This window comes from Pygoscelis adeliae, unplaced genomic scaffold, assembly GCF_000699105.1.
Source record: "Pygoscelis adeliae isolate BGI_AS28 unplaced genomic scaffold, ASM69910v1 Scaffold485, whole genome shotgun sequence".
Classification (NCBI taxonomy): Eukaryota; Metazoa; Chordata; class Aves; order Sphenisciformes; family Spheniscidae; genus Pygoscelis; species Pygoscelis adeliae.
The window spans coordinates 585244-606835 of record NW_008824803.1 but is presented as its reverse complement, the minus strand read 5'-3'; the positions used below and the strand labels follow the sequence as shown (position 1 = coordinate 606835).

Genomic DNA, 21592 nt, shown 5'->3' with positions numbered 1-21592 from the left:
CTATGGAAGGGAAGGTGGTATTTATTTACAGGATCTCTAAATAAGCTGACTTTGTCTCTTAACACTCATTCTTTTATAGATTTCATTCACTCACTCGTACTCACGTGTTTGCAAACACCTAAGATGTATGGGAGTGAGAGATCTTACCTGGATCATTTGTGGGCAGTAGAGAGGGTGTCAGCCCCTTACTGCATCTCTGGGGTTCCTCTGATTGATGATGACAGCTTAGTTATGTCCTTTAGAAGTTGCTGGCTGTTACAAGGTGGATTTTTGCCTCTGAATCTCACTTAAGCTTCCATAAATCATAGGCCAGGTTGCTGCACATTTTGTTTTCCCTTGTTTGGAACCTAGGTTTGAAATACATGTCTGTAGTCTGTTCTCCTGTTGAGCTAACAGAAAAATGGTGCGTGATATTCTGCAAACTTGTCATCCTCCTCATGTTAGGAGATCGGGTCTTCCATTGCTAACTTGTCTGTGCTGGGCTCTTATCAGTGTGCTGCCTTCAGTGCTTGACACCCTCCTCAGCTTTGCAGCTGGGAACAGTGTCCTTTGTTACCAAGACAGACCATTCATGTAACCCTTTATTCTTGTGCTTAAAACCACACATTTCCATTCACACTGCGTTCACACCAACCTTGATTTCTGGGATTACATTGCCCTAGGTCACTTTTGCTTGTATGTTTGTAGCTGTGTTGTATTAAACTATTGCTTCAGGGCTTGCACTGGATGCCTGTGGGAGGTTTTTTCTTTGGGGTTTTTTTTGGTGCACAGCTTGGCCCTTGGAAGAATGTTGCTTTGAATTCAGCTGGCAAGATGATGTTTGGAATGGTGATGACTATGTCTTACTGTGTGGCCATGTCTTTGAGTGCCCAGCTCAAATGTTCAGGGGTTCTGAACCCTTGTCATGTTTGGGATCAGGAAAGAAAACTCTCCCTGTGTTAGACAGCAGGGAGCACTGGATTTTTTGCCTTCCTGAGTAGTGTGACCTGTCATCTGCTTCCTTGGATTATCTGGGAATGCCATTTAAGTGCCCTGCAGGGAAGAATCGCAACATGGCATGCATACATGGTGTTTCCCCAGAACACTCTGTCTCAACAGCTTTCTCAGCTAGAAAGATCTCTGTTTTGTTAGCCCTGGGTGGGTATTCCTTTTGCAAAGCCGTGTTGTTGCTCTTTGAAGCCATGTAAAATGCTAAATCCTGGTGCCAAACCATAGAATCATAGAATCATAGAATCATTAAAGGTTGAACGTTACTGACGTGTCACTTTAACTGTGACATAAGTAAATTCTTAAACTAGTTCTTCTGAACCATACTGCTCTGAGCAGTACGTAGGGCCTTGTTCAAAACGTTACTGACGTGTCACTTTAACTGTGACATAAGTAAATTCTTAAACTAGTTCTTCTGGGCCCTGGAAAACATACAGCCTTTTTCAAGCCCTCAAAATATTTCTGTGAAACCCAGAATTATAAGCAGTGCTTGTCTGCAAATGCCCTCAAAAGCTGTTCCAACAGAGGTCAAGTCTTGGTGGTAGAGCATAGATGCACTGGAGTTGCAGGTCTGGAAGGTAGAACAGCTGCCCAGGAATTAACTGGGGGATTTTTTGTAAGGTGGATGACATCAATAAACTGAGGTAGATTATCTTGCCTTTTCTGAAAAGGAATTACAGTATTCCAATTTTAGTGGACTATTTTTCTTCCTCTTCTGGGCTTAACTGCTTACAGATTATACCTTATGCAAATGTTAACTTTGCAACCAAAATGCTTTGCTAAAGGGCGCCTTGCAAAGGGCTATGACCAGACTCCACAGCTTTCACAGAAAATAGGTAGGCTCCTGGCATCTGCCTATTACAGCATATTGATTGAACTTTATATAATTGAAGTCATATGAAGTAACGATTGATATATTTATGTTCTTGCTCATCTTTAATAATATTGTAAAGTTAATAATAAATAGGAAGTTGGAAATAACTGTATTGAGAGAGGTACTAGAGGAATCCTGTTGAGCATTAAGAAAAATTCCATGTCATTAAGGATGTGAATGCTGTCTGAAGAGGGCTGAAAGGTTGAGTCTTAATTCCCTTACAGAGCTGTAATCCTTCATGCATGTTTTGTAAGCAGATGCAGCTGATGCATCCTACAAAATGGAGAACTGGAGAAGCCAGAAATTTAAAATCTACCTGTAGGAACCCCAAAGTGAGGAAGGAAGGAATCTCTAAAAGATGTTCCAGAATGGAAGCAGAAAGATCCAGAAAGCCTTTGCTGGAATTTTTTCCATCCCTGCTTAGGGCTCTGCCTGTGTTTCTCTTTCCAGTCCTGAAGGTCAACGCTGGGATTAGTTTTATGTACCAATAGTTGCTCTGTCCCCTTGCAGATGGGACAAGCCGCAAGTGAATCCGTTTTCTGAATTCATAGTGCATTTATTAGCACAGTTCTGTGAGTGCTGTTAGCAAAGAAAGTGCTGTTTCCTGGAGCTGGGAAGAAATTGGAAATGGAGGAGACAGAACTGGCTGAAAGGCTGCATGAGCATCTCTGGCTTGCATCTGGATACCTGCCAGCTTTTCCTGATCTGTTTGTTGGTAGCGGCACTGGGCAGTGAGTTTGGCTTTGGCTTACCATGCTGAGCGTTGCCATGTCCCCAGGGAAATACCAGCCTGGAAACAGTAGCTGTGATCTGTTCCTGACTTGGTGCAACTGACTGTTACTAATGTGCCGTCCGGTATAGTGTATTTGGAGCATGCATACATTCCAGACTGAGACAAATTTTATAAGGTGGAATTAATGAAACATATTCCTCCATAAAATTGATCCCACAAGGGTCTTGTGACTGTAAATTTTGTGGGGGCTGAAACCAGCAAATTGGAAGAAAGCATTATAACTTGCTGGAAAAGTGAAATTACAGCTCTGGATTTCATGCTTAAGGCAGGTAGACAGCTGCAACCCAGGCCTGTAAAGCACTGTCTTCAATGGCTGCTGGTAGGACATATGCATGAACTTCACTGCTTGCACTTGACTACCAGGCTTGGGATAAGGTTTGCTAGACCACATGGCTCCTCTTTGGAGAAAAGTCAGTTCTCTTCCTACCTGCCATTTTTTTAGACATCATCGAGTGTGACCTGAGAAAAAATGAGCAACTGAAAGTTGGCCCTCAGACTCATGTTCCTCCTCTGCAAAGCTGTAGGTGGCTATTTTATTCTTCTCTCTTCTTCATAGCTCTTCTTATTCCTCTCTCTCTATGCAGATAAGAAACAAGTTGCTTTGAAAGTCTCTAATTGCAGCTTGGGAAGTTTGAGTTGCTATATGTAAATGGTTGCATCTGTCCAGTTTGAGTTACCTGTTTGGGTTTCCTTGGCCACGTACTTGAGTGCTTTAGAAAAGTGAGTATCTGGTGGATACAAAAATAACTTGCTCTATGTTATGGATCATGTACATGCTGCGTTGGAAGTCCTGAGTTCCCTGTTGCTCTCTATAATTCATATGGTGACTCAGTGTAGTGTACTTTCTATGCTGTTGCTTTTAAATTACGCATGCAGAAAGAAAACTTAGTGTTGTCTGAGGCTGTGCTGTTCACCTAGCAAAAAAGTAGCCTCTGCAGCATGTTGAGCTCTTCTGTATATTCCAAATCTACAGCTGGTTTTGACTCAAGTGCTATTACTCACTGCTGGTTTTATTTAGGCTTGAATGTTGGTGTTTCTGCCTGTCACATTTCCTCTGAAGACTGTTGTTCAAAAATTGGCTGACTTGCTTTCTATAACTGTTTTGGTAATATCTCTGGGTATCTTGCAGTGTAACTTCCATGCTACTTTAGTCATCTTTGTCAACTTGCTTTTTCACTCTTTTTTCTCCTTTCTCTCTCTCGCTCTCAGTCCCAGCATGGAATCAGCCTTGCTCCTACTCCTTTTCTTACTCATCTCATCCAGAGCTTGTTCATCCAGCTTCTTCTGTTCCTGTTTCCACTGTGTCTCCATAATTTTTCTACTTTCTAGGTTAGTTTCCTTTTCACATCTTGCCAGGCTATCTGTTTTTGCCAATGTCTTGTCCATTCCACCAGTCAGCTTCTCTCAGCTTCCAGCAGGCTTCCCCCAGTATCCTTCCACTGCCTCCAAGCAGGGCAAAATGCTTTTTTCCAGGTCCGATTCAATGACTCTCTGTCAGCCTCGGGGATTTGTGTGTTACACAAAGACGATTTCCCCTGATCCTCTTTTGATGCGGAGCGGAATAGACTTGTTCTGATTATAGGCATGTGTGTGCCTCATTGGTACTAGTTTGGGGTGGGGAGGGCACAGCCTTGCTCTTTTGCAGGTCAGACTGTCCAGGCCACAGGGATAGAATGATGCTGGGCTGCACGGTGTGGATCACACCGCTGCAGTAGCCAGTAGTGGTTCCTGCTACTAACCTGACTCCTCTTCCTTGCTTCCCATTCATGTTAAAGACATAAAGACTGACTGGATCCCAGCTGGTTAGCCAACATCTTGCAGGGCACCTTCTTTAGCAAAATATCACTGTTGCATTCTAGTCTGATCTTGCTGCTGCTGCTGCTGCAGACATGTAGGAGGAAGTTGTGTTCCTGGCATGTGCATGTTGGAAGTGGTGCCATGTTACATGTTGGTAGGGGACAGGGCACCTCTGCAATTGCATGGAGAGATCTTTCAGGGTCAGTTCTGCCCAGGAGACGCTAGCGCTGGTGGCTGCTAGTGCTTGTGGCCACTAGGAGCTGTCAGCAAACTCTCACCATGCTGGTTGTTGGGCAGAGGTATTTCCTGGCATGGTCCAGTGTGCCCATAAGCACGAGCCTGTTCCATTGTTGTGCAACAGGGCCTGGCAGGAGGGAAGGGCATTGTAGAAGTCTCTCCCCTCTTCCACTGCTTTGCCCATCTCTGCCTGTTCGAGAGGCTGTACACTGTCACGGAGAACAGCTCTCAAAGGGCTCCTTGCTAAGCTCACCCCAGAACAGGGAGGTGCATCTTAGACCAGGGTTCCTGTCCTGCACTGAGCAATGCTTCAGAGGGTGCCAGGGAGGCTGTGGAGGAGAGGGGGGTGTTTGGTTTGGAGCAGGCCTAAGGAAGGTGGTTGAGATGCACCAGGGCAATGACTTGTGCCACAACCCTTCACTTGTGCTGCTGGGACACAGAAGTAAAGCTGCTCAGGGCACGTGGAAATCATCCCTGCAGCAACAGAAGAGCCCCAGGTCCCTGTTCCCTAGATGATGTTCTGTCATCTAGGATGCGAGACCAGGATTGCTCAGGATTCCCGCACATTCCACAGGATTGCCCAGGATTCCTGCATACTGCTGTGCAGCTGCACAGCCCACTGGATCTGTGCGCTTTCAGCCTGCAGCTGAGGGGGTGTTGAATGAGCTTGGGGGTGACCTGTGGATGCACAGAGACTGAGGAGTGAATTACCCTCTGACCTGGGCAAAAGCACACTGGCAGCGTGGGGCCTGGAGCCCTGCAGGCAGCCCTGGAGCTCGCTGACCAGCAGACACCTGTAGCAGTCGGTGCCAAGCGGCAGCACGGACAGAGTCGATTCCTCCTGTGTCACTGCAGGGTGTTTTCTGCTGTTTTCTTCAGTATTCCTCAAATGCATTCTCCCGTCAGCTCTTGCAACTCGCGAATGAAATTTCCAAGGTCACATTTAAAGTCTTTTGACCCAAGCACGGTAATTAGTATTGATGTTGTCATCTACTCAGTTTTGCTAATTACCAATTTTCCCATCAATACATAGGATTATTCTGCTGTCCTTGTGCATGTACAGCGTCTCTAAATCTGGAGTCATAACTTCCATTTGCAATGCCAATCTGGAGGAAAAAAAAAGATTAAAAAACAAGCCAGAATGGTCATATCCTGTGATTCAGCTGCAGCTTTTCATTTCTTCATACAGGATCCAGTTTATGGAAAAGGGAAACTTGGAGAAATTCAAGGACTTGTCCTGGGAATGCTGGACACTTTTAACTATGAACAAGTAAGTTGCATGCATTTCTCTTCTGTCCACTGCTGTATACGGGGATTACTTTTAGCTATCTAGGCTACTACTCTGTCATTTGTCATTTCTCCCTGCAGGGCAAAGTAAATGGACATGCAAGTGATTTATATTTGTGTGATTGGGGAAAGGGGAATGAGTTTGTATTGCTCACAGACATTGCAAGTGAAGGGACTGGCAGGTACCTGGTGATGTGAACACCTCTGTAGATCAGTTTTATGTTAAATGTACTGGAAGGATAACATCTGCTTTTTCTCCAGCTCTTCCTGCAGTTAGGGATTCAGAGGCGCAAAACCAGTATGTTTTGTCTTTTTACGTGGTTTTAAATAACTGCCTTTTTGATTAGGCCGTTTTGCCACTTCCCAATGGTAATGCTGCGGTTCCTTTGTCACCTGATGAGATTTCACCTTATCTCACTCCTGCCTTTCTCTGTCCAGTCTCAAATCCCAGGCAGTCTCCAAACTTCAACAGTTTTCTAAAACTCATTTCCCCCAAAACAGAATGCGTAGTCTTCCTCCAAACTCACCCTCCCTTGTTCTGCCTACCATATGGCACTACCACCCTAGCTACTGCTCAGGCCTCCATGCAGCAGCATCCAATTTAAAAATAAAATGGAAAATAGCTTTACTGTAGAGGCCTGAACATAAAGAGCCATTATCTCTGTTCGGGTTCTTGGTAAAGGTCTGCTCTGAGCACCACAGGTCCTCTGTCATTGCCTGGCAGTTGTCTGGTACAGGCTGGATGTCACATCTGGGCTAGGCCAGATGTGAACCACTGGTGCAACCTCTGCAGCCTTTTGTGAGTTTCTGCTACAGAGCTTTGATAGATCATGGACCAGAGCACCTATGCCTGATACCTGTTGTTGCTGAAAGAAGCACTGACCGCTAAAAACTAAGAGTATTTTGCTTTTGGCTCTTCAGAAATGGAAATCTCAGTTGGGAAGAACTAGCAGATGAGAAGTTCAGTGTGCTTTTCATATTTTAATTGCGATAGTGCATTTGGGCTTTGATTTTTATCAGCACATTTCTCCTAAAATGGGGGATGTAAGCAGTAGCTTACCAGGTAGAGAGGAAAAAAACGGGAGCCTGGTATGGAAGATGACAAAATGAGCCTACCATGTCTCTTTTTATGCTCTTTCTTTGACAAAAATCAATAAAGGACTTATCTATTTAAGAGTGAAAAGGTATTGCCTGCATTAACATGTGATGAAACGGTAAGTATTTTGAGGGCAGTGGCTAGAAAACATATAAAGGGAAGCAATTTTGTTGGGTTGGTTTTGCTTTTAGTAGTCTGCTAAGCTGCTTGTTACGAAGAATTGATCAGTATGGAGTTTCTGCAGTCTGGAGATGACAAAATGACCTAGTTATTTTGTATATTGTCTTCCACACAGACCCTTCTAGAGACAACTACAAATCTTTTAAACCATGATCTCCACTGGTCCCTGTGTAACCTAAGAGCTTCTGTCACTAGAGGGCTTACCCCAAAGCAGGATTACTGCTGCATTTGTCTACAGCAATACAAAAGAAGGCAAGAAACTGCTGATGAAATAATTGTTTTCAGGTAAAGTTAAGGGTAGGGTCACAGCTGTGATCATGTTAGTAGTTTCAAAAGGAAAAAAAAGCAAAAAAAAAAAAAGCTACTGGTCTTTGACTTGCACAAGTAATCGTAATGTATTCCTGTGAGCATGTGTCCCTGCTCCCCTGCATGGTAAAAGGGCTGGCTAATTAAACCCATCAGAGCCAGCCTTCTTTGCATGCAGCCAGCTCTCTCGGCTGGAAAGAATTGCCTTACAATTCTGTGAAAGCTGTTCAGTAAGCTGTCAGTTTGTCTGTCATCTCTCCCAGCAATGCAGCTTGTGCAACTGCAGTACCCTGGGTTCATTTGCCTGTATTTGTACATCTCAGGTCTACTGCAGCCCTGACTACGTACTCTGTTGGCATCTCTGATATTCCTGTCTGTGAGCAGGTGGCTGTAAAATAAGACGATCATTATTACCTTAGTATTATGATCGGTAGCTGTATTAGCAAATGGGCATCTATTGTTATTTTTGCAAGTAGAAATACTACAGGAGGGTGTGGAGGTATGAAGGAAGTGTGTACACTGCTGATCTGTATTTACAGATAAGCAGCCTTGTTTTCCATTGACCAGCGATTTCCCCTCCAAAGTAGAGAGCTGTCAGGCTGCGTTACCCTGCTTTCGAGCACCTAGCAGAGTTCTCTTCCCTTTACAGCTGTGGCCACTTGTACCATTCGCTGTGTCTGCTGAGTAAAGAGTGTGGGACAGTAACCAAAGGCCTGATGAGGTGGATGTGCTATAAATGCAACTCAAGTAACAAGGGAGGAAAACTGAGCGAGAACTTCTCAGAGCTAAAAAAAGGAAGTGGAGAATCCTTGGCACAGGTAAGGTTTGTGAGGCGGTTTCTCTTCAAGTAAACTTTGAGCAGTGCTTATAGACTTCATCACTTTGTTCTCGTGTCTGTCTTTGCTTCCAGACAAGCCCATGATCAGTAACTGTCAAACAGTATCAGCAGCTAACTAGTCATGTTTATGAATGTCATTTTGTTTTGGCGTGGGTATACAGAGCTGTGGAAGTAATGGAAATGTGTTCATTCAGAAGGTCTGGGAACTGCTAGCCAGCGTGAGGGGAAGCTGGATGCTTGCAGCTGATTGCCCGCTAGATGCATCCACCGCTTTGTCTTGTTTGTGAGAGCCTGGGATGGGCCACTGGGGACAGTTCCTTTCAAACTATTTTTAGGTGTGTTTTATATAAAACTTGTATTAAAAGCTGGCATGTTCCTTGTGGCTGGATCGTGGAGCTTCCGTTCTACCTTCCTAACAGATAACCTGGCTCTGGGTAAAAGATCTGGAATTGATTTGACTCGCTAAGTGCTTGCACAATGTTTTAAGAATCTTGCGTGTAAACAAGACCGATGCAGCTGGATTTGGGTGAGAGAACAGATAATTAGTTTGTATTTATTGTCAGTATTTGTGTGCAAGAAGTTTCATCATCCCTAATTCAAACAGAAGTCCAGTCTCAATATGCATGCTTCTGTCTTTTCCCTGGCATGGTACTGTAGATTGTAAGCAAAAATGGCAGGTAGCTTGTTGGGATGTCTTTTAGGGATATTGCACCGTGGGGAGCTGAACTCTGCTGCCCCGTGTTCCAGCGAAGGCGGTCACTGATGAGGGTTTGTTCCTAGATGCCTCAAGGTACTTTGTGCATTTGTCACCGCACAGATGCATGCAAAGCAACGTTTTTCCACTTCTGAAACCAAAGTAATTCAATCTTGGAGTAAGTTTTTATAGTAGTACTTTAGTTTTCTTCTAGAAGATTATTTCAATTTCTGCCAAATCAATTCCGATCAAAAGATAGCTAACAGCATTAGTCAACTTCCATCAGCTTCTGTATTAACAAAAAAAGAAGCTTCCTGCTTAAAGGGAGACTTGGGGGAAAAGTAATCTCTGAGGAATGTATGGAGCACAATGCAATCTTTGCAGTCAAATTGTGTTAGTTTCTTAGATGGTGACAGAAAGAAAAGCTTTCCCAGGAGATTGTAAATCGACTGTGGTCCAAACAGTCTGCTTACAAATGCTCGTCATTTTGTGTACCGTCCTGCTACAGTGAAATATGGATACTGGCTCTAAAGTTAGGCAGATTCAGCAGTCCCATATTTTACCCTCTACACTTCTGCTCCAAAGGCTTGTGTGCAAATGGGTGTCACAGATCAGGTTTAACTTTAAAAGCTAAAGGCAAAATTAAGTACTAAAACCACATTAATCATTAAAGTGCCTGACATTTTATACCAGTGCCTTATAACTTGGTTATCACTGGATTTCTCATGGGCTAGTCAGTCAGAGAACCCCTGTGTCTCCCCTTTAATACCAGTCTGGACATACCCCGTAGCAGAATGAAGCAGAAAATGCTCCAGATGACATGGGAATGATCGGGGCAGGGAGGAGAAGATGCTTCCCTTTATTTAACTGATCCGTCTGTAAAAGTGAGGGGCTGGCTGGGACTCAGGGCTTAAAGGGAGATGTGGAGAGACTGGATGGGGAAGAAAAGGGGTTACAGCACGGACCATCTAGCGCTAGCTAGAAAATGTCCGTGCCAGACCATCTGAGAGTGCTGGATGCTTCCCTGCTGTCTGTCATGTGCTCTTGGCAGAGAAGCCCATCGCTTCCTGCTCCGCACACAGACGGCCCAGCAGAGCTTGGCTCTGGCTCATCAGAGCCCGAGCACTGCTTCAAGCCCCCCCACCTCCTCCTCCTGATGTCCCAGATCCTCTCCAAGTTTGTGATGTTCCTCATATATTTAAATTATAATATTTAACTGTTGTACTTGCATGTGATTAAACCGTTGCACAGTCAGATCTTTAAAAAGCTGAATATATTTAGACTTGGCAAAAGACTGTAAAATCTCTAGCTTCTCCAGGAAGTTTGTTTGCGTAACAATTGCCGCTCAGTAGTGTTAATTAACCCTGTGAGGTAATGATTCATCTGGCCAGGCAGTAGTCTGAGTTACAGAACAGACTTTTTCTTCTGGGGGAAGTGCTGAGAATGCAAAGTGGAGAAGATGGATGTGCGTATTGCCTGGCTCCACTGGAGCCAAAAGCAGAAGGGCGAGGAGCGTTACCTGGAGTACAGAAGCGCTTGCTGGAGGGAGGCTGGTGTATGCCGGTATGGCAGGGTTTGGTCTTGTGCAGCCTCAAGTAAATTTAAGCAGAGAATTAAGCATGAAAACAGCTAAGCTCCCCATGCTTGTTTTGACGTGACGCTGGTCTCTGCAGAACTGAGGTCTGTTTGAAAGGTGCGTCTTCTACAGTAGCCTGGTGGATGATGCACGATGCTGGAGAGGAGGTGCAGGCAAGCAAAGGGACTGAAGGAAAGGGGAGACTTGCAGGGCTCCCCCCCACCCTGCGCCACATTGTTGTGTTCCCAAGGGTCATTCTCAGCCTGGGTCCAACATAGCAGTGGTCACTGGTCTCTGGTGCCATCCCAGGGGCAGAAGGTATTTATTTCTGTTTGTCACAAGGTTTGTTCAGCCTCTTGGTGCTGCAATTCTCTGGTGAAGGGCTTCTCTGCGTTCCCTCTCAACTCCGCTGACACCGGGCAGACCCAGAGGTTTGTGTTGGTCAAGCTGCTCTTGCTTCCACAGATGGTGTTTCTGCAAACAACGAACAGGAAATCCCAGAGGGAGTTTATGCTAACACAGCTGTGCTTCCGGCCCTGCCTTCCCTCGACTCTGGAGAGCCAGCTCCGAAGCTTCTGGGACATTGTGTATAGATCTGTGGGGAGGGTATTTCTTTGCAACCACATTGAAGACCCTGAAAGCTCAGTCCATCTCTTGGCAAAATCTAATGTGGTTTTTTTTCCATAGTGAAATCTTCAGTTTAGGTATTTATTTTCTTAGCAAGCCTTGAGTTAGGAATACATTCATACTGAGAAATGCCACTGAGCATCTGGAGTGCATTTCATAGTACCAATTCTGCTCTGTTGAAACAAAGACTGTCAGTTTGAATTTTGCAATGTTGTTGAGATTTATATGTGAAATGACAGCCCAACAGACAGTGTTTTCTCTGTCCCTGCTTTGCATGCATGACTTCTGTAGCAATTGCCTTGAAGTTGGGGGAGGTGGAGAGATGCCACAAGCCAGCACTGAACCGTTATTGAATCTGGTGATAGCACTTATTTAAATGGAGCCTTGCTGTGATGAGGGTTTGAGGCATTCTGCCCTAGTGAAAGGGAATAGTGAGAGAAGGGCAAAGGGGCTTTTCCTCCGGTTTTGCTACCAAAAATTTGTGCTTTCTGTGTTATCCCCTAAACCTTGCTGTCTTCCCGAGGGTAATCTTCTGTGTCTAAACTGATCATCTTTCCTATCCTCCTTACCTTATATCATACCATAAATGAGTGTTAAAAGAAATGAAAGCTTGTGTGTTTGTGGTGGTTTTTTAATCCGGTTTAAAACTTGCAATGCTTTTTTGCATTGTGGTGTTTGAAGTTAACTGAGGCATATTAGGTGAAAGCACAGTAGCTGGGCTTCTACCTAAATACGTAAATGAAACAGTCCTGATATCTTAGTCATTGATCTCCAAAACTAATTTGCCTTGTTACAGTGAGCTAGTTTGTGTTTTCCATTTATTCTGCCAGCCTGTGTACTAGGGATCGGGGAGAGGAACACAGTCTTGACTCTTGGGCCATAAGCTCTGCAGAAAACACCATGAAACCCTAAGCTGACAAGCTCTGGTTATTCCATGTTTGAGAATGCACCCGAGTTCTAAGGGCACCGTTGTTAGAGCTGTCCAGATGGCAGATGTGTTTTATTCAGGAGTTTAATCCTGTCAAGTCACACCAGGACAGACAACGAATGTGATCCGTGGTTAATCTAGTTTGTCAGACTCTACCTTTGAGCTCTGTTCTGCAGCTTGCCACCAGCATCCCTCTTTGCAACACAGCCTTCCATCCAACTCGGAGCTTCTTGACCGACTTCCACCTGTGAAGTGTTGGTACCGTACTGTATCACTTAACTGAGATGTTAAATGTCCCTCTGCGGCATGTCTGTGTGCTTTCTATTGGGTAAGAACAAAGGTTTAGGACATTTTTTTTCACCAATACTTATTTTAGAGCTAGACAAACGTTACATGACCTCCGTCAATCAGTAGACAGAGCCAATTTTACTGTTCTCAGTGTAATGGTGACCATCGGTTATTAGCTTGACTCCCAGCAATATCAACATTTTCCAAGGGCTTTATAACTGAAAATATCCAGGCGTGATTTTTCCCCCCCAAAAGACACCAAGCAGATAATTAGCATTTTATACAGTTACAAGATTGTGCATTCTCCTCTGTAGAGAATATTCCCATGTACATATTAACTGAGAAAATGCCCAGTCCTTTAGCTTTGGAGTTGGGTTTGGTGGTAGATTCCTTAACTTCTTCAACAATGCGTAGGAAATCCATGTAAGGAAGGAACTGGAGACACTTTGTACCATTGGCTTCTCATCAGCAGAACATCTGTGTTTTAAGATTTCTTGTAATATATTGGAAACAAAAGTGATTCAGCTAGAAGAAAACCCAGTGTGGGAGTCTTAACTAGCAGCTAGAAGAGGACTGGCACCAAAGCTAAAATTGAAAATAAAATACAAATTTAAAACCACTCATTTCAAAAACATAATTATCCTTCAGCAGTTTTTAAATAAAAATTGACTATTTTCTTGGACTTTTCATAGGTTAATTTATTCTGTTGGGGTTTTATTTGAGAAATCAGACTGAATTGTAAGTGTTTCCCCTGGCCTTCATATATAGGAATCTGTAGCCTGGCAGAAGTTTCCTCTTACTGCCTGCAATTGTAATCCAAACAATTACTCTGCAGAGGAAAAGTCTTGCACTCTAGGACCTGTGAGAGGCTAACAAAGCAGAGACAGCTGACTTTCAGACTGCCTAAAGCGAAGACCAGTGAGACTGGTCTGTGTTCCTAGGACCACCTGGGGAAGTGGTGTGTCCTGGTTAAGAGAAAAGATGGCAGAACTTCAGTGGGTAATCTTTGCTTTACTTCACATCTCAATTTCAAAGAAACTATTCTTACGGTTTGATGAAAATCTCCTCCCTTTTAATAAAACATTTCATATCTAGGAGGATTTGTAGAACAGACTCATTTAAATACAGTGACAGATGCTGGACTGTTGCAACCTGTTGATATTCCCACAAACTGCGTCAGTCCCTGTTGCCAGTAGTTATGTGTAGTTTAGCACAGTGCTTGACAGTCATATATCTGTTCGCCAAGGAACCAGCGCAGCTCGTTACATACATCTTCGCTGTGAAATTGCGAGCTTTCAGTCTGTCTTCGCAGATCTGTCTTGGAGCACAGGCAGGAAAGAAAGCATGTGACTTTCAATCTGCTAGGAGAGGCTGCTTTTCCAGACCCAGCGCAGGCTGGAGAGTCAGTGCGCTGCACTGCCAGTAACCTCTGCCTGTGGTGCTGTGCTTGCTGCTGCTGCTGGAGGGCGCGGTTGCTGCTCTCCTCTGTGGTTTGTACTCGTTCCAAGCCGAGAAATAAGCAAAAGACCAAAGGGTTAAGAAGGGTGCAGATGACTCCTTTCTTCTGATGTTCCTCTGAAGGAGGGGAGCAAAATAAATAGAAGCTGAGGTTTTGGTTCAGTCTGTGGTCCCCAGATGGGAGGGTATGAGAAGGAATTATGGCTGGTTCACTGGTGTTTGCTGTAGCCGAGGGCATCACTGGCTGTTCTGGAGGGCGGCTTTCAGAAATGCAGGTGGCAGATGTCAGGTGTCAGGAGCTATGAAGGGGACAGATAGCAGAGGTGTCCACTTGAGTTTTCTGTAAGGTTTGGGGTCATGTTATCAATAAGCCTCTGGCAGGGAGGGGTCACTAATCCTTCTTACACCAAGTAGGACTTCTTCCTTCTTCTACATGTCTTTACCTTCCCTTTCTCTCCCCAGACTCCTGCCATTGAGAGAACACTGCACCTCTTGAGCCTTCTGTGGTTGGCTCTTGGGGGATGCTGTTTAACAGCCTCTTAGCTCATGTTTAGAAAATGAATTATTTGCCTTCATGCATGGCGCTTCTGTCCTCTTGAGTTCAGGCACTGAATTGAGATCAGCCTGAGCACAGGCCTGTTGTGCATCATCTTTATATAAAGTTTAATCCATGTGCTGCCATGCTTCCCTCGAAGCCTGCTACGTTATAGATAAATATCTGCTGGGCCATAGAGTCCAGTGAGGATATGTGTTTTTTGTGTTTATCTAATTAATCCTGAACAACGTTATTGCTCCTTTGGCTGAAGGCATCAGAGGAAGTCCAAGGGAATATTCCAACAGTGCCTGGTGTAAGCATGAGCTGCTAAACAGACCAGCTAGCAGAGGGAGAATGGAGGTATGCCAATGAGTTTTTAGATATTTAATAGCGGCAGTTCTCCTTCCTCCTCTCTCCTCAGTCACTGCAGTATCTCACGTTGCAGCAGCAGTGAGTCTATTAGAGCACAAATAAGCCTGTCCTCTCCCTTGCCTTGAGTGGGAGGTTTGCTCCTTAAGTTCAGCTAAGTTCAACTGGAAAAAAGAGACATCTGCCTTTCCCATTCTGCTCCTGAAGAGATCAGAGGACAGAGCTGTAGCGCAGACCTGCGTGACAGATTGCTTCTGCTGTAGCAGTGCTGAGGGAAGGCTGCTCTGTGATGGGCTTTGGTGAGTCAGTCCTGCTGTTTACTTGCAGACAGCAGGTCCTGGTTTGCCTGCCGCTGCCAGCCCCAGTGGTACCGGCTGCCACTGCATCCAAACAGGAGCAGGCAGGGCCTGGCCTGCTGCCAGGGGTTTCGCTCCTGGGTGCGCTAGCAGAGGTAAGTGGTGAAACACTGTGGAGGCTGGTCGGAGGCTGGTCTTGAAGCAGGATGTTCTGCTGCCGTAGTGCAGCTACAGTGGCTCTGGGACTTCCTCCCAGCAAAGGTTTGCCCACTTGCTGCATTGCCCAGAGTGACTTGCAAGACTCCGTTTCCACCTCCTCAGTGTTCAGCTGGTCTGCGTCTGTCCCACAGCAGTGGTGCATTACTCTGCAGTAGCTCTGCAGAGGTCTGCAGCAGCACGCTTTTGTTCTACGAGGGATGTCCTGAGGTTTTCTGAAGTTCATTAAAAATTTTGTAATGTTAGTGTCATTCTAGTGACTTTAGGTCAGAGCAGCTGCCTGCCTTGCTCTCTTTTTGGTCAATTGTTCCAGGTTCCTGGGAGTACCATGAAAACAGCAGGTCCTTATCCTGCGGAAGAGAAGTAGATTTACTTAGTTTTACACTAACTGGCTCTGCTGTCATTAAATAACTGAATTTGGGTACCTTTTTGTAAGGCTTCTTGAGCCACAGTGAAGTAAGTGTCCAGCTGCAGGGGAGGAATGGCAGAAGGTGGACTTGGTGTCCATTGCCTGTGGATTTGGCTCTGTAAACAAGGGAGGTGGGTGTTGCTTTTGTTCCTAGGAATCCCAAAACCTTCCCCATGACTTCTGGCTGCATCTGCCCTGTGTTACAGAGCAGGCCCCTGGGGTAATGCGGTGCTCTGATGCTCTGACTGATGTAGCAATATCTTTTGTGGAAGGTGCGGCTCTGAGAGGCAGCACTTAGATGGATCTCTCGGTGTGACTATTAACGGTGCCTCTGCTTACAACTGCTGTATGATCTGCTTTGCTTAGGCACTAGCTGATGATGGATTTTGTAGCTGTTAAATTAAAGATAATTGCAGGCTTAGGAGGGCTGTGTGGTGACTACCAGAGGGGGGTGGAATATGTGCAAGCAAAATGTGCAACAGAGATTAGCATTATAGTGGTGGGATCTATGAGAACTGCAAAACAAAAAGGAACCTCTCTTCTGCTTGCTGGCCCAGATCTTCAAGGGGATAAATTGCATCTCTTGGGTTCTGCGTCTAGTCTGAGGCCCTTTTGAAGGGGCATAAGGATTTGGCTGGAAATGGCTCGGAGGTACCGAACCACTTTGTACTGATCTAGACAATAACGAGCTGGCTGGCCCTGCAGTAGCACTGGAGGCAGAAGCTGTGTTGTGGGGTGAGTGAGTGAGCAGAGTGGATTCCACTAACGCCTGAGTGCTGATGCTGGACTCTGAGAGCCTCCCTGTAGCTCTTGAATGAAAACATGCCTTTAGTGACACGGTTAAAAAAGGAAAAGGCCTGACAGCAGTTGTTTCCATGACAACAGAAAGAATTGCCTGCAATATTTCAGCTCATCAGCCTGGAGAACAGTCGAATTGATAGTTACATACACATGGTAGAAAGATAGCAGAAGAGGGGAGGCCAATTATATTGCGTTTTCCTTGTCCTTGAATGCCTGTGGCCACAGCAGCTGTGGAGGGCAGTTTTTCCTTGCTTTGTGTTGTTTTTTCCCAAGTGAGAATGACCTGCATGTCCCTTGGAAGCGCCTGTACAACCTGCCAGCTGCAGATACGTGACCCTCACTGTCATAGGCTCTCTGGTTCAAAGCCTATGCCATGTGTGCAGGGAATATGGACATTTGGCTCTTTGATTGGTGATTAGCAAATAGTTATTTACAATATAAAGAATATCTTGGAGGGGGAAGAAGTGAGTTTGAGCACATGCTTCCCGCATAAGCGATCTGCACTCGGGACATTCCTCTCTTCTCAGACTGTCTGATGAACGTCTCAAAGGCAAGATGCACTTGGCTTCAGGAGAGTAATGGAACGATTCAGGCTTCAGGAAACCCGTGGTGGGTTCAGTGCATCTTCCCCCAGAGCACTCCTGGGCTCGTCAGCTCTGAGCCATCTCTGGGACATTCACATGATGAAGGACTGCGTGGCCAGATTCTGCCCTGGCTGTGCTTTGCTCAGAGCTGAGTAGGAAGGGGAGCATGTGATGGAGGAGCTGCCAGAAGAGAGGGACAGGTAAAGGTGCATGAGAAGACAAACCCAAGGGTCTGGGTAAAGCATTCCCAGATCAAGAGTTTTGCTGAGGTCTGGGGACAACATGGCTCTCAGGTGGAGCAGAAGGCCCTGCCAGTGCAGAGTGGTGGGCTGCTGCTGGTAGGGAGCGTTGTGTTGCCTGGGGAAGCCAAGGCTGGTGCTGGTGCTGGTGCTCTGTGTAGTGGCATACGCAGAGTTTGTGCTCCGGGTTTTGTCCACAGTAACTTCCTTTCAAGGCAGCTCACGTTAGTTGATTTTCATTGCACAGTTGCCAGCAGGGTTTCCCTTTTTCCTTGGGCAGTGATTAAAAATTGAGTCAAAGGCTAAGACAGTGTGATCTCTGGAAAGATGTTTTTTCTCTCTGCCCCCAGACCTTACGCGTTGTAGACCGCAGCTCGTCATCCACTGTGGGCAGGGCTGCTCAGAAGGAGCTGTGTCCAAGAGGCCCTTAGCTCTGCCTGGGACATAGGGCGCTTCTCCGGGGCCGTGAGACAGAGCTGTAATGCAGACTGCAGCCCCCCTCCCCCCGGGCAGCAGCAGCCCCAAGCTGTACCTTAAACCTGGATGGCTGTGTACCCCAGGCTTAGGATAATTGCAGGCTCAGGATAATTATCCGACTGTGCTCTCTAGGGTGTTTGCCAAGTCTTGCTGGCTCTTGTGAAGGGCTGATGGTGAGAGCTCTTCCAGAGAAGCTTGGGAGCCAGCGTGCTGTGCCCTGCACAGCACCATGTTGCTGTAGCACGTGCTTATTTCCCCAAATCAGGCTGGGAGTCATCTTCACAGAGCTTTTGAACATGCTCTTTAAACACACTATAAAGCATGAGAAGTACAAAACAAGCTGGTGTTGCAGCGGATGTGCTGCAGCCCCAAAGGAGAATGCCTGCCCGGGGAGAAGGGCCTCGCTGGTGGTAGGAGCCTGTAAGTGCAGAGAGGAGCACACTTGTGCCTGACCGGGAACGGTCCCAACTCCTGGTTGACCCTGCCTGACTCGAAAGGAACCGCGAAGCCCCCTCTGCCTTTGTGGGGCCAGGAGTTCAGCCTTAGTTCCAGCTGATTGCACTCCTTGAAGGCAGCGGTACTAGTTCTTCATGTTCGGCTTGATCCATTGCCAAAGAGAGTTTAAAGTAAATGCAACTTCAGTCAGCACCCACTGGTAGGACTGTAGCATTTTGGGTTAATAGCCCTTGGGAAATGTATTTTGGGGAAAATATTTGAGAATGAACATTGAATGTTCCCTTAAAAATAGATCCCCAGAGAAAACAGATGCCAGATTGCTGCTCATGAGGGAGGCTGTTCTCCCTGGCTCCTGTTGTAGTTTCTTGATGATGCTTTTGCTTTGGAATATGAGCAGAAACATTCAAAATAGAAACATTGTGATGTGATAAAATGGAACAAACTTACAGGGATCTGTGATGCTCTGTCATCTCTCCCTGGGATATGTAAATGATGCCTTTTAAAGCAGTTTGAGTATGTATGCAGCCCTCCTTGTGTTAATGCTCTTGTTGCAGGCTGTGGTCCTTCTATTTGCAATTCTGTTTGCTCTCACCTGCAACTCTAACTGCCCTGGCACTGCTGGGGTGACACTTACCCTTGTACCCAACTGCTTGTACCCTGCAAATGCTGATACTGCTGGGCAGTACTGTGAAGTCCGTTGTGTCCTGTTTCTCGGGGGATGTGGCTGCCACCGATGTGTGAGTCGCCTTGCCTCCCCCCACCCCTTTTCACCCCTCATTTCCTAGCTTTTAGTCTGCAACATCCTACTAGGGGAAAAAATGGACCTTAGGAGAGATACCATTAGTAGATAATAGTGATTGGCACAGTAATCATTCCCCATAATAGCCACGCACAATCTGCGCCCGGTCACAGCATGCTGCAGTCTGCACTGTGTCGAGACCCAGTAGGGAGGCTGAGCGCGGCCTGGGGAGACTATCAGGAGATGACGAGAAAGGACTGGGGGGAGCTGCTGCTGCCTGGGAAAGAGCCCAGGAGAGGCTGCTTGTCCGCAGAGACCCGTGACTTCTCTTCCCAGCTGGCTGCGGGGAAGTTTTCCCATCCCTTTTCTTTCTCTCTTTTTCTGCCTGTCCTTTTACTTTTTTTTTTCTCCTTCCCCCAAAGGTAACTTAGTACTGTTTGTCTGCCATCAGCTACAGACCCCAACAATAAGTCATTGTGGATGTAAAGGTATCTCTGTCCTTTGTGCAACAATAGGATTCTTTTTTCCAAAACGAAGGTGCACACGGTGGCCTCAAGCCAGAGGCAAGATGGCTAAAAAAAGCCCCCCGAACAGGCTGTGGACTGGCTGCTCCAGGCCCAAGGACAGGAGCAGGGATGAATTTCTGTGTATGTGAACTTGACATCTTGTTGCGTGTTGTTTCTGTAACCTTCTCGCTCTCTTTATCAGACAAGTTCAGAGTCTCTGTTGGATCCTCAGCAAATCCAAGCTTTTGACCAACTCTGCCGACTCAACCGAGGAACCTCCAGAGTACGTATCACCTGTTTTCCTTTCGGTTTTAAATTGGTGAAGGGTATTTTGCATGTTGTCAAGCCAGATATTAGCACTGGCAGCGTAGGCTTTGGCTTGCCTCTTGGGTTTCGTTTAGTGCTGGCAATTTACTGTGCGTAAAGCTGGCTGTTTCACATCACAAGGCAGCCACGCTGCCTCTGACAGAGCTGGGGAATTCACTGGCAGTGAAACCATGGAAATGCCTCTGGCTTTGGGGCTGGGCCTGAAAAGTGTCCATGGCGTGAGGTTTCTCAGATTCTTTTTAGATTTGCAAATAACCTCCCCTCCAGACACTGTGTGGCTCCCGCGATCGCACGGAAGGCTCCCGCCAACTGCCTTCCGTGTTGTCCCAAGGAGAGCGCAGCTCCCTCTGTCCCTTGCATTTTCCTTGTGCCTTCTGCCTGTTTTGGCTGCAGTTGTTGGCACTTGCAGCTCTTTCTGGGATTGTTTTTCAATTATGTAACTTTAAAACAACCTAAAGACACCTGGAAAGTTGTTTAGTTCAGGACTGTTGTCCTGCACTGAGCTCTGTAGGGTCACTACATACCATATATACCCTTTTCTTTACATGCGTTAAGGTTTTTCTAATTGCTGCAGGAAAAAAGGTGAGCCCCCATGAGCACTTTGTCTTTCTGCACCTTGCACAACTGCTTCTAGGCGGTCTGCCAGACAGTGATCTGTCTGGGTTTTGTCTTGCAGCTAGCTCTCCTGACAGAACTGTCTCGCGGCCATGGCGGTGAAAAGCACGGGCTGCTCAGCGTTTCCCACGGTGACCCGGCCACCAGCAGTGTCTTCCAGAACGAGAACTTCCAGCTCCACCTGGCCCCCCCTCCGCTGGCTGAAGACTAGCACTCCTGCCTCCAGCCCCGGCTGTGGCAAGGCCACGGTTGGTTTCAGGTCTTGGTGCTGGGAAGGAAGCCTTTCCATCACAACACTAGACTTTCCCCTGCTCCGCCACCTTTCCCAGAACCCTCTGTGCTGTGCTGAGTCTCGCTGGGCGCTGTGGGTTTGTAGCAGCGGGCGATCTCCCACCTCTGCTGCCGCCTCTCACTAAACCGAGGCAGCCATGGGGCAGCTGGGCTGGAAGCTGTGAACTCTGGGGGCAAAACCAAGCGTGCCGACGCACCGCACGGCACTGGGCTACCTGCACTGACCCGGAGGCTCACGGCAGCAGTGGTAACTTTGCCAAATAACCGAGTCAGCTCCACTCCACTGGAGGAGTGTGGCCTGTCCTGTGCCCAGAGCCTGTGTTTCACAGTGGTGTGTTGTTTCTGTGGATGGGTACCATACCTGAGTTTTAATTGTAGTACTAGTAAAAGCAGTCATTTTGCCAAGGCCTGGCCCACTGTCTCACGGCAGCAGCCGTGGTGTCTGAGGACGCAGAACAGGCAAACCTGGAAAAGGCTGAAGAATGCAGAAAATGATACATGTGTGAGCAAACTAACCTGTGCACGGTGTGTTCCTACAAACTTCCATTAAAAAGGCCCTTGGTTGAACTTTCCTGCGTGAGCTGTGCACACGGGGAGTGGGTAAGAGGGCTGCTGGTCTGGCAGTGCTGCTGGCTGCCATTTTGTTAGTACAATTGCCACTGAACTCTGGTAGAGGAAGATGCATCTTGTCACTGCGGGTGAAGCACAAATCTCCCCTCTCGCCTTGTGGTACCTATGTTGGGGGTGCGGGGGGGAGTGTCTGTGT

General features: G+C 46.5%; 1 protein-coding gene across 1 annotated transcript in view; it reads left to right on the top strand.

The window, feature by feature from the left end:
- VPS8 (vacuolar protein sorting 8 homolog (S. cerevisiae)) overlaps nucleotides 1–21382 on the top strand; it is an 88933-nt gene extending 67551 nt beyond the window's left edge. The window contains exons 41-45 of the mRNA XM_009324006.1: nucleotides 5878–5958; nucleotides 7367–7536; nucleotides 8207–8375; nucleotides 19796–19876; nucleotides 20597–21382. Coding sequence (XP_009322281.1) covers nucleotides 5878–5958; nucleotides 7367–7536; nucleotides 8207–8375; nucleotides 19796–19876; nucleotides 20597–20746 — 651 coding nt within the window. The 3' untranslated portion in view covers nucleotides 20747–21382. The remainder of the gene's footprint in view (nucleotides 1–5877; nucleotides 5959–7366; nucleotides 7537–8206; nucleotides 8376–19795; nucleotides 19877–20596) is intronic.
- Nucleotides 21383–21592: the final 210 nt, after the last annotated feature.